At 40.0% G+C, this 13,644-nt stretch overlaps 1 protein-coding gene across 1 annotated transcript in view; it reads left to right on the forward strand.

Annotated features, from left to right (window-relative positions):
* rims4 (regulating synaptic membrane exocytosis 4) overlaps positions 1-13,644 on the forward strand; it is a 73,168-nt gene extending 59,524 nt beyond the window's left edge. Inside the window, exons 6-7 of the mRNA XM_034149913.1 lie at positions 976-1,115; positions 9,267-13,644. Coding sequence (XP_034005804.1) covers positions 976-1,115; positions 9,267-9,485 — 359 coding nt within the window. The 3' untranslated portion in view covers positions 9,486-13,644. The remainder of the gene's footprint in view (positions 1-975; positions 1,116-9,266) is intronic.

Genomic DNA, 13,644 nt, shown 5'->3' on the forward strand with positions numbered 1-13,644 from the left:
GACAGTTAAAGGGTCGTAACAACGTGTATTCTAAAAAGATGTGTTGTATTTTATTGCTTGGAGCGTTTAAACAACTCATTGATATCTGTTTTAGAGCTGTCACGACTTAAAGACCTATATTTTCAAGAAAGGTTAATATTGTTTTAGATTGTTAGTACACAACAAAAATACAGCAGAAATGATCTATTTCCGCAATGTTAACAAAAGTGAAACATAATATGTCCATCCACCCTGTAATTTGGATTAATGCGGACATTTAATGGGGTTACTCCTTTGTCCATGCATTACCTTTCCTCCAAGTTTTATAAAAAAGCCGAGCGGTAGTATTACTGAATGTGCTGACATAAATTAAATACAAACAAAAAAAAACAGACAAACGCATAGAGAGTCCTTAGCGGAGGTTTTAAAGGGAACTGTGTTTAATTTTGTGAAAGTTTGCATAAATACTTGTGGGTAAAATTAGATTTTTGTAGAGGAAGGTTAGCTTAGTCTTCTTTTGTATTTGTCTTATAATCTGTGGCTGACAGTTCCTTTTTGCATTAACAGACATGTTTACCCTTGTTTAAAGGACAGTCTTGTATTGTACCTCTTCACTTAATTCTGGAGTGCAAGCTACAAGGTTTGTACCACAACCGTGATAACCCTGCAGAGCAGCCAGCCAGGGTACCAGAAAGGAGCCCCCGTCCGTCACATGACCCTCACCTTGCAGGTTGAATCACTCCCTCAAGAGTTTCCTCTCTATTCTAGTCTCCTACTGACCTTGTGCATTTTACTCTTTTATACTGAACTAAACTAAAAATAAAATAATAAAAATGAACTGTACCGTGTTCTACTCTACTGCAATCTCAAACAAACCAGCTCTAAACCTCACAGAATAAACCTCTAAAGTTGCTGATGACTCAATGTGTAAGGGCGTCGCAGATAACTCTGAAGGGGTAAGTTGAGGTTTAACCTTTCGGACTGCTATCGTTTCAGCGGCCTACATCAAGGTTTACCTCCTGGAGAACGGGAATTGTGTGGCCAAGAAGAAGACCAAGTCAGTGAGGAAGTCTCTGGACCCTCTCTACAACCAGGCCCTGGTCTTCTCCGAGAGCCCACAGGGGAAAGTGGTGCAGGTGAGATAAGGCTCACTGATTCACAACAAAGACTAACCAAAAAGTAGATGGTTATGAAATAAAACATATTTTAAACTTGTTTTCAGGTGTTAGCCCTGTTTGTTTTACATTACATTATTAAGGCAATTGTGTGTACCAAGTTATTTTACAGTGTTAGCATGCTTACATCTGCTACCAAGCAGTAGACACAAATGAGATCTGAGGCTGTAGTGGTAATGTTTGATTGCAGGTATTTACTAATTAGCCAAAAATACTGCAGTAAATACACTTTTGCCCTCATAGTGGAGCTGGATGGAGTTCTACGTGAGTGAAAACGTCATAATGACTAATCATCTGAGGAACATGGCAATACATCAAAGAGTTGTGGAGTCTATCAAATTGGACGGACCGACAGGGTTACATTGTCATCCATAGTTAGATACAAAGGGTTCATAAAAACAATCTCTAACCAATCTCACCAGATTATCACCATAAATGATCAAAAGGAGGAGTTTCAGCACAATAATGCTGAATAATGAATGTTATAGATTAGTCTCGGCTGTCTTCGTGTGACAGTAGATAAAGTTCAGGAGGTGTGGAGCCGTCACAGCAGAAGAGGAGTTTGACATTTACAGTGAGAATGTGACCTGAGGGACCAGGAGGCGGTTTGAGCTGATTTGATTCTTTCAGCTGTTTGAGCTTCAGCTACTCTCAGGATCACAAAGGTCACAAAAGAGTCACAAAGAGATTGACCATTACAGCGGATTCTGAGCTCTTTAACTTATTTCCTCTCCTTTTCTACTTTCTCTTATTTCCCTGGCACTCTTTTCTTTAAATCCCCTTTTTTCCATCCTTTACTATGCTTTTCATTGCTTCTTTTGTACTTTCTCCCCTCTACTTTTTGCTCTCTTAAACTCCTTTCCCAAAAGACAAACCCACCCATTTGGCTTCTGCATATACATGTTTATTTTGGTGGATTAACAGTAGGACTATCCATCCCTCTTTGTTAAGCCTCTTTCCTTTTGTACCACCTTGCATCCTTTGTGTCTTTCAATTCATTCCTAAGTGCTCAATGTTCTGTCTTCCTCTTCCATTCTTTATCTTTTGAGTCTTTGACATACATTTTGTACTTTCTGACTTTACAAGATTACTAAAAAAGATAACTTAACGCCAACATGTATGAAGGTAGATATGGTGCAAAATGCGAGAGCGTGTAAAACCTGATGTGAGCACTCAGAAAATCTGAGCTTGTGTGCATACATTTACACTTGTATAAAATATCCACGTATCTGTGAACCACATATGAAGTCACAGAAGAAAAGAAAACGTTTTGTAGCTTGTAGAAAAAAAATGAACTTAGTGATGAAATGTTCACTTGCAGAAAAAAAAAAAACTTTTAAAATATATTTTCCATTACAACTGCAACTTGGTTATTACAACCTCTCAAATCAGTCATTACAACTTCACGAATCTGCTCTGTGGCAGTATAAATCGACGAATCTGAGGCAGTGACTTTTGCTACACTTCTTGCGATGAATGTGTTGCTAAAGTAATTTTTACCTGTAGATGTGGGGGGAGGGAGGGGGGTTGGAGCGAAGGGGCGGAGCTATCAGAACGAGGAGGCGCAAGCTCGGGTCAGTCACACAATGGTCACACAGCCATGTCAGGTCGAACCGGATGACTGCGGGGCCCCGCATGTTGCCCCTTTCACACCAACGCGGTTCCAGGGCCGGTCCGGAGCTTGAGCCTGATAAGCACCGGTTTTCCTGTTCACGCCGCAGCGGAGCCGGCTCTTTTCCCCGAAAACCGGTTCTTACCAAGCTCGAAAAAAGTGTCGGTCTAGAGGCAAGAACCGCATACGTCACGCTTACGTCGGAGGGGGGCGAGATTAACCTGAACTAACAGTTTATGGAGAGTACGGCAAAGTTGAAACAAGCAGTAGCGCTGAGCAAAGTGACTAGAACGCAACCACACACATGTAAAAAAAAACACACTTTATAAAGTCAGGCAACACTAACCAGGCTTCGTGTGAATCTGTTTATTTGTACCTTACTTTGACCATCCGTTCGCTGTTATTGATCATTGTGGAGAGCAGGCAGACGTTTTGTTTTGTATTATAGCAGCTATCGGATGGAATCAATACATGGGCTGCACAGGTTGTCATGTCCGACTATCACAAGTAGAATCATAATGAAAAATACGCCGGTAAAATGTGCCTGTAGAACACGGCTTATGCCACAAGTTATAGCAACAAGCAACAAGTAGCCTAGTCAATATAGTCAGTTTAGCTTCGGTTGCTATGCTAACATCACCCATTTTATACCAGAGAAACTTTCATAACAGCGTTGTGATGCCTAACAGCGTCAATTCAAACTGAAACACATTCACTTATGGGGAATTGGGGATCTTTATCAGCTGCTTGTGTGACAGTCAGACAGTGAATACTTTACAGCGGCCGCTGCCGTGAGTTAACGAGAGAATAAACTCCAGTGGAAGAGCAGCACTGCAGCGGTCGGTAAATGCCGCTGTAACACATTAATAAACAATGAACCACGGCACTCTGGAGAAAAGTATAAGGTTGTAGAAGTAGTTATTTAATTTAATCTGGCTTCGTATGATTAAAAGTAACACGATCATCGACCCGACGCAGTCCCCCATAGTTGTTGTTGTGAGCGAAGCACGGACCTAGAACGGGAGCTGCGTTGGTGTGAAAGGGGGCAGGGGCAACAGTAGTCACTTGCGTGTGACTGACCCGAGCTTGCGCCTCGTCGTTCTTATAGCTCCGCCCCTTCGCTCCAACCCCCCTCCCTCCCCCCACATCTACAGGTGAAAATTACTTTAGCGACACATTCATCGCAAGAAGTGTAGCAAAAGTCAAGGCCGCAGATTCGTCGATTTAAACTGCCAGAGCAGATTCGTGAAGTTGTAATGACTGATTTGAGAGGTTGGAATAACCAAGTTGCAGTTGTAATGGAAAATATATTTTAAAAATATATATTTTTCTACAAGTGAACATTTCACCACTAAGTTTTTCTACAAGCTACAAAACTTTTTTTTTCTTCTGTGACTTCAAATTTGGTTCACAAATACGTGGATATTTTATACAAGTGTAAATGTATGCACACAAGCTCAGATTTTTTTTCTGCAAGTGCTCATCAGGTTTTACAAGCTCTCGCATTGTGCACCATATCTACCTTCATAACATGGACATATGTTAGAACTTGTATAGTATTTCAGGTTCCTCAGGGCTCTGCAGGTGGAACAGTGGTGTCCTGTTTTCAGTGGAGGCCTGCAGCTCTGCTCCTGTGTAATTAGCCTCTAAACGCCTCCCTCTTAATTATTTGCTGTCTGCGTTGCTGTCCTCCGAGTTCCATCAAACTCATTCACAATAATGAAAACCGCTGAAATCAGCAGCGCTTTTCAATCTGTCACTTCCTGGTTTAGCACAGCAGAGTGCTCCCTAAGTACACACAGAACATTCATTCAGGATCCTTCATCAACTGAGTCTCAAGCTTTCATGTGCTCATCCAAATAGACAGTGTATCCTCAGACATCTTAAAAAGGTTATTAGTCATTTTAATACAATCGGTATCCAGAATCATGTGTCAAGATACACTTCACATACAAACAGTATTTCAATAAACCTCTGTTTTTACAAAAAACAACTTGGTTAGGTTTTTTTTTAAATCTTGATTTTGAATACAGATGTAAATCACCTGACAAATAAGTCACCGTTTGGGGTAAAAAGAAAGCGTTTTTAATAAGGTACAGAAGTGATATGACAAAAAAATGTTTCACTGGACAGAGACATGGTCTCCTAGGTGATGGTCTGTTGTTCTTTGACCAACCTGTCCAACCAAACCTCCTCCTTCAGTTGACTTCTTCACTCTTTATACTTCCTGGTTTTGCTTTTAAAGAGGCCCTTTTATGCTCTTTGGGGTTTTCCCTTTCCCATAGTGTGTTATAGAGGTTTTTGTGCATGTAAATGGTGTGCAAAGGCCAATATCCCTGTTTTCCCTCCAGAGGGAGTTTCTCTCCCACACCCTGGTTGAAACTCCTCAATTGGACTCCTTTGTTAACTTCCATAACATAGTGACATCAATATGAAACACTTGTGCATTTATTGGCTAGCGCTCCAACACATTGTACGTGATAAGGGGCGGGACATCAACAGAGCCGGCCAGCTAACCAATCAGAGCAAACTGGGCTCTGGTTTCAGAGGGAGGGTGAAAAGAGGTGAAATGGATATATCACAAGGTGAAACTACCAACAAATGGCTTATAGAAAAACTGGGTTGCAGGCGGGAACAGTAATTTGCATTGAGGTCAGTGTGACTTTGTGTCATTGAGTGGACTTGGGGTTTTTAAAGATCAAAGTTCAAGTCCTATTTCCAGGAAATGTTGTCTATCATGAGCAACTAACACATACAATTGCCGTGCCTGCGTGTGTGTGGTAAACAGAGGTCATGTCAGTGGGTTCTGAAGGTTGCAGGTTTGAAGCTCTGTGTGTTCACTGTCAGCCTGAAGCTGCTGTCACTGCGTAATTAGTCACTGAACGCCTCCTTTCTAATTATCGGCTGTCCGTCTTCATCCTCCGCTCTGCACTCTCTGCCACCTTCCCCTCATCATCTCATTTTCTCTTGTATCTCATCCTCTCTGACAACAGGCAGGCATATCGTTTTTTTTTTTTTTTTTAATTATTTTAAGTGTTTGGTTTGTGTTTTCTGAGCTTAGTGTGAGTTAAATGTTTGCTTATCCTGATATCTGAGGGAATCAGATATAAGTATTCCACTAAGCATTAGTAACCATGTAATTATTGAGAATGTTTTCCCTCAATGTGGGACAGCCGTTGAAATTCTTTGTCCACATAAGTATATTTTCAGTGCTGGGAAAAGCTGCAAATCCAGGGTTTATTGCATTCCTTTTTTTCAAAATGTGTCACTATTACATCTCTTTCCCATCATTCTATATTATTCGGTCTCTTCTAACCAGAGGGAGTTTCTGGTTTCAAAAGTGAGTGGCTCAGATAGAGACATGCAGAGAATATGAAGTAGTCTCTATCGATTCTATAGTCTAGGCTCAGCCACACCAGCCTTTACGGTTTAACAGCAACAATTATTTCTGAATTTAACCCATTTAAATACAAATCTAAATATTTGCTCCCACTGGCAAGGGTAATCTGTGCAGTAGTTTAGCTTTTGTGATCAAAACAGAGACAGCCAGCTGACCAATCAGAGCAGACTGGGCTCTGGTTTCAGACAGAGGGTGAAAAGAGGTGCTGCAGCACAGGCAGTATGAGAAAAATAAAGAGCTTTTTGAACATTAAAGCATGGAGAAATGTCACAGTAGGGGCACAAAGGGTTCCTACGGTCATTAAAAACCTGGAAAAGTCATGGAAATTCAAAATGCAATTTCAGGCCCTGGCAAAGTTATGGAAAACAATATTTTTCCCAAAGTTTTGGAAAAGTCATGGAAATGTAACCAAAGTTGCATCAAATATAATTTACATTTTAGCTAATCGCCGAAATAGTAATACTATAATGATAATAAATACTGTATCGTATAGTAATGAAACATAAAATGGCATTTAACTGACGAGGTGTTTTGCTGGTGAGAGATTTGAGTTGCTTTAGCGTGTAGAAGCTAGTAAGCCTATTTGATTTGTTTCAGATAGGCACAACATGTTTCAGATGCAGACCTAATTTTCCTGTTCCATGTTCAAATAAACCATTTTCAGTGGTACCGCTGAGAAAGAGTCATTTTTTTGGTCATGGAAAATTAGGTAAAGGTCATGGAGAAGTCATGGAAAAGTCATTGAAAATCATTGGTGAAAAAGTGTATGAAACCTGGGCACAAAATGCATATATGAAACTGAAAATTAGCAGAATGTGTGCTCTTTAATGAATTTACAGTAGAGTAACCGAACATTTTTGCAAAGTTAGGTTAAGTAACTTGGGGCGTATTGTCCGGCGTATTGTTCGGCAGTGGCTCAGTCAGTAGGGGTTTGGACTGTGAGCCGTAGGGTCGCTGGTTCAAGTCCCCGACCAGACCTAAATATGGAGTGTGGACTTCTACTTGGAGAGGTCCCAGTTCACCTCCTGCCCTGCCGTGGTGCCCTTGAGCAAGGCACCGGACACCCCCCTTCCCCCCCCACTCCCATTTGCTCCCCGGGCGCTGTACAATAGCTGCCCACTGCTCCTAGTACTAGACTCCTTGTACTAGGATGGGTTAAAAGCAGAGGCCAAATTTCACTGTGTGTGCTGTGTGCTCTGCATGTGTGACCATTAAAGAGGGTTTCATCCCTCCCTATAAATTAAAAAAAAAAAAAAAATTGTCTTGCCAGACATCGACATGTTGACGGCGGGGGCTGGGAATGAAACCAAACTTTCTTGTTTTTAGACGACTACACCACCTCACAGCCACAGTCGAGCCAAGTCAAATTACTAGATACAAACAGGATTAGGGTGACTAAATATAAAAAACTTATTCAAGAAAAACTGCTTAGAATATGAACACTAGCACAATTGAAGTTTGCTGTCTAACTTGTTGGTGTTGCTCTTACAGCACCCTTTCTTCCAATTCCAGTTTATCCCAAACTGCAACATGCTGGGTTTATTTTGTCCCTTTTTGTCTTTTTGCTCCACTTTCTAGAAAATGTAGGACACTGTATTTCTCATTGCCTGTACAAAACACTCAGCCAGTATTTCATGTTCTACTATAAATGTATCATTTATAACAGGGTCAAAAGGTCCGGATCCGGACCGAACTGCAAATTAATCCGGACCGAACCCTGTGTCCCATTATAAAAAAATAAAATTATACAAAATAAAAAAATAAAGGGGGGGAACTTTACTGGCATTTTATCCGGACCAGTGACCTTGTATACAATTCACAAGTGGACCTTTAATAAAAAAGTTTGAGTACCCCTGATTTATAAGATGTCTCTGTTGTAATGGTTGAAGCCATGTTTCTTGTTTGGAGAACTGATGGCAGGCAGACAAAAAATGGGGTAACGGTTCTCCTTTTTTAAAGATTCAGGGAAAAGATTGAGGCAGACTCTGGCTCTCAGTCTCTGTGGAAATCACATGCAGACACACTTATACCAAACAAATTGGTATGCAGGCATGCTCAGACACACAAGAGGACACACAAACGGATATTGATTTTTTTTGTCTGGTGCTTGACCTGATGTGGCCGTCTGAGATGAGCCCTGATGTTATCAGGGTGTCAGGAGACAGAGGAAACCAAACGTACACAACACACACACACACACACAGGTCCCTAAGCACATACCACCAACATGTTCTACTCTCCCTGCCTCAAACACAATCCCTCTTCATTTACGCTAATAGAAACCACAGCCGGATCTTTGCTTCTGTAACAGAGAGGACAACTGTCAGGATACAGTACTTAAAAACTGATTTCCAAACAATATTTATTCATGCTAATTAATTCCACCGTATTAACCTTATCATATGTATCATAATATCAAGTCCTCATAACCTTCAGGATGTGCATGATTCAATATTATCTTAAACCATGTTAAAGAACTAGATACATTTCAATGATTAAATGATTTGTTGTGTGTGGGAGAGAAACCTTTGGATTTTAACCGTTACAGACTATTTACATGCAAAATAACCTTTTTAACATACTACAGGAAAGGGGAAGCTCCAAATAGCACAATAGTGCCACTTTCAGTAGATTTAACAATTGGACAATACTTTGATGATCGATACCTTTTATTCAAGGATGTTGTCATATTTTTGTCAATAAAACATAATATTAAATTAACATTGGTCAAATGTTTAACTCTAAAAAAAAAGTACAGTCCCAAAACTTTAGTTTAAGACCAAATACTTGCTAAACTCATGACATTCCCATTAGCCTCAGCTGTATATTGCATTTACAGCTTACAGCTAACTAGCAAATGTTTGCATAGTAAACAAAGAGGGTACAAATTACTTTATACCTGCTAAACTTCAACATACTATCATTAATAGAATGAGCATTTAGCTTAAGAGCTAAAAGAAAGTGTACTAAAAAAGCATTTATTCTTACATATCATAATTCTACTATGACAACCGCAAATTGGTAATGCAAAAATGTAATATTTTGGTTATATTGCCTCATAACACATCACTAATTTATATCTTGCCACCCTCTTCTGTAGGTGATCGTTTGGGGCAACTATGGACGTATGGACCGCAAATGCTTCATGGGCGTTGCTCGAATCCTATTGGAGGAGCTGGACCTCAGCACAATGGTGATTGGCTGGTACAAGCTCTTCCCTACGTCCTCCATGGTGGACCCAACGATGGCGCCCCTCATTCGCCACTCCTCCCAGATGTCCCTAGAGAGCACCATTGGGCCCTGCTGTGAGCGATCCTAAGACTAAAGGAAATTATCAAGCTTTGTTGTTGCGGCTCCGTTGCGACCGAATCCTAAGACACTTTTTCAAATAGCCTGTAGCCCTGCACCTGGGTCAGCCAGGTGGTACTGCCGCTGGAGCTGATAGGTGTAAAGTATCTTATTAAGGGCACTTTGACAGGTCCAACCACACATGGGATGGACCCATCCCCTGATATGGAACTGACTACTAACTAGTAAGTCCTTTTGACACTCATTGGTAGTGTAATTCTTTTGATATGGTATCAGGGTTTCCTGGGACTCACAGGAAGCACATCTCTCTGTTGTTGCAACCGACAGCCTCTCAGACTCACAGGAAAATGTCTTTGACGAGAAAACAAAACCCTTCTTAATGAGGATACTTCAAAGGAGGGCTCAGTATGCCGACATCGATCACATCCTATTGGGACCACAATGCACTGCAGGCTCAGCTTTGCTTCAGCTACGCGCCTTCACAGCCTACAATGGGTTCTTAATCCCAGGACTGCTTGTTGTCTTTCTGCTTCTCTGCTAAGGAGCTGGCTATATGTCCATCCACGAGTCTGAGAGGAAGTGAGACGGCCCTCAGACTGATGGAGACACCAGCCGCTCATTTTGCTCGAGAATCGAGGGGAATGGATCAGGACTACAAAGAACTTTAAAAAAGTATATTATTACTTATTTGTTGTTACCAACCAAGATGTCTTGGTTTCAAACACTCAAGTTGAGCTGTTTTTCGTTTATTGTGTCACACATCTGGCCCTTCAATGTTCACTTCATTCAGTACTATGTGTTTGTGAATGGTGGCATCTTCTGGAAGGATCTTGGGGATCCAGAGTACTGCTGAGTTTCTTTCTTTACCAGTTAGTAAGGACTTCAGATAAATACATTGACCTTTAGTGCCAGGTCTAAATTGGTCCCTGAGTGGATATAAATGTTTTTAAACAGCATTAGCACGTTCTAAGTTCTCAAAGATCATGATGCCTGTACTATTTTCGTTACAATCAATCGCGACATTAGCTGATTTTACTGATTATTTTGCCATCTCTTGTTGAAGGTGCTTTTTAGATAAATCAGCCAGTGTTGTGTTTGGTAGGAATGAGAACAGCAGCTTTGTAGGTTTTGAGAAATATTGATTGACAAACCCATTTTACTTGGTTATTTCTTGAATCTGAATGATTGCTTGCTTCTACAAATGTCCAGCTTATCACAAACAGTTTGATATCCGAACTCACAGAGGATATCGTAAAATAATTGGTTTCTTGTCACCAGAAGCCTTCTTAGTGCATAATGTTATGCTCACGTACCTTGCCATTCCTCAAAGCAGATAACATGGCAGATACATATGCATGCAACATATTGTATAAGATGAAGATGCAAGTGACTTGTACGTCCGAATGCAATGTGGTTGATCCTTATCTGGATACAATCTGGAAACAACTGGCATGAAACAGTCAAATGGGTCTGACATGTTGAGGGTGCTTTGTCCTCATTATGTTCTAATATGTTCTTTGTTGTTCTTAATGTTCACATCCACCTGGTAGTGCAGGACACATCAAAGCAGGGGGAGGTATTGTCCCTCTGTGGCTGAAAACGTGTTGTATATCGCAGTTTAAATGTAGTTTGGAATACTCTTAAGCTAAAGTCTACAAGTAGATTTGAAGATTCCTCCTCTCTTTTTTTTTTTTAGCTTTGGCTAATAACAGTTTCTACTGTGCCAATTCCCACCAGCAAGTGTCTTCTCCTTCCTCTTCCTCAATTACCTTGCAGCATGTGCTATTGTGAGGGAGGAACAGAAACAAGCCCTCACAAGATCTGACAGCAGTGTTCAGGCTGCACAGAGGAGCATCCCTTTTATTCTAAATTACAGGCCTAATCCACAAGGCAACTGGTGATTAGCCATGCAATGCCTCAGTGTGGAGAGAGGAGGAGAGGGGAGGAAAGGGAAAGAGAGAGGAAGGAAGCATGAAATGTACTTTGCATCATCCAAACAAAAGATCTGCCTGGACTGACGTCAGGTTTTACAGATTTTTAAAAAAGGACACAAACATAGGATGAATTTAAAGGGAACACAATGTGCACACTGTAGAGAAAAATAACAAAAGTATACAGTATGTATTTCTTTTGGGCACTTTATGATTCCTAATGTATTTTTTATGTGTAAATATTATGGTTGTTAGTGTCTTTTGGAGTGAGCCAAAGTGTATCTATAATAACTTAGTTAATAATGTTAAATCTTTGAGGGAGTGAAGGGATATCTTGCTAGTTACCGTAAGATTGTAGCATTAGCTGGTAGCATCCGCATGACTGATTAAAACTAATAAATAATTAGCAGACTACTTGATAAGATTAAGCATGAGCTACACGCTACACAGAAAGAGGTGAAACGAAATACAGTATCGGTTGAGACCCAACATGAATTGAGGAATACATTTATATGTAGCAATTTATTTCAGATTCAAAGTGTACTACATTTCCTTTTGGGCTTTTTACTGATGCTGTATAATTACTAAAAGAAAAAAAGGTTCGTTTTTTTTTTACTTTGAAGCAAACATTCTGAACAAAATTGAATTTGTCTAATGCTTATCAACACAAATTTGAAATATAACACAATTTTGAGTAATTTTACGTAAATGTTTGCGAGTCAACAACATTTTAACTAAACAATACAATTTGGAGTAATTTAAGTTTTTTTTGTGCAAAAGTGGCCTCATTTTGCCAGTAGCAGTGTTGCAGGGATATTAATACTGTATTCATTTTCAAACAAATCAGCTACATTCTGTAAAGCAATAATCAAAAACATCCAGTCATTGCCATGTTTTAGTTGCACAGTGTTCATTGCAGTCAAACTCATTAAGTAAAATGTTTGACAAGACAATGTAGGTTATCTTGTTGCATTCTGTGTGATGTATATATCAGGACTTTTGTGATTCCAAAAACTGTTATCGCTTAAGTCATTTTTTCCTGCTGTTCAAAACTTTAAGGAGCCAGGTTTTTATGATTTTAAAACCTTGAAAATAGCTTGAAGAATCTGAAGGCACTATTTGTGTCTTTTTCTTTGAGAGTGACATTGTGTGCATTTCTAGACATACATATCATATCATGTCCTCTCTTGGGGAAGAGGTGGAGGAAGAGTGGGAGGATGAAAGGGTGGAAGCAGATTCTCTGTTAGGAAATGGTGGCTGCTGGATCCCAAAAGCAATACACCTCCTCCAGTCTGCTCCCAAACTTTCCCCCTCAGAGGCCGTCCCCAACCCAACCCACAAGCCATCTGGTACTCTCTCATTCAAAGTGTCCCACATTACCTCCAGTGAATACACTTTCAGGTTGAGCGACACCGGTGTGAGTTGAAGTGACATGGGGTTTTGTAACTTCTGTTTCTCAACACCATTCCGGGTTAAATGACCTCTCACATTATGCGTTGCTGGTCATTATAGTGTCAACTCAATTAGTCTTTATCCCCAAATCTTCAAAAACAAATCTTCCTTTTCTGTCTTGATGATCATTTTATCTACAGCATTCACAGCCTTAACTTCTATAAGCCATCCGAAAGGCTCCTAAAATACTAAAAAGGTGATGTTTGGTTCTGGGATACTAGATGAGAAAGTTCTACAGGCTGTCAGGAACATGTGATATGGGCAACTTTTGGAGGCAATGCTGATGGAAAACCTATTCTACAAGGGAAGCTTTTTCCAACAATATCTTTGTTAATTATGACCATTTCTTTGGTTAAACACATTGATCCATCGTGTAACTTTATTGGAGCAAATGATAACGCATTGACTTATTTAAAAAAGCCATTTAAGGATTGCAAAATGCCATTTACAAGTATACTGTAATGTTTTTTAATTGTTAAATACCAATCATCTCATCGCTTGATGAACCTCAAAAAATGCTAGCATAAGCTAATCTTAGCAAAGTGTTAAGCAGCAAATGCTCATCTGCGTTGCTTTCCATGTGTTGCTCATGCATTACTGCCTTGAGGACCTGAGTGTTATTGAAAGAGACAAAGTGGTGTAACTTTTTTCATTTCACCGCACTGTCATTTAAAACACACACATAAAAAGTGTATTTGCAGATTCTTTGGCAAACTGTTATATTGTTGAGTAAATGCACAATTTGGTGTATTGTTATTCTATTCCAACTGTCAATAAAATAGTTTA

The sequence above is a fragment of the Trematomus bernacchii genome, unplaced genomic scaffold (assembly GCF_902827165.1).
Source record: "Trematomus bernacchii unplaced genomic scaffold, fTreBer1.1, whole genome shotgun sequence".
Lineage (NCBI taxonomy): Eukaryota > Metazoa > Chordata > Actinopteri > Perciformes > Nototheniidae > Trematomus > Trematomus bernacchii.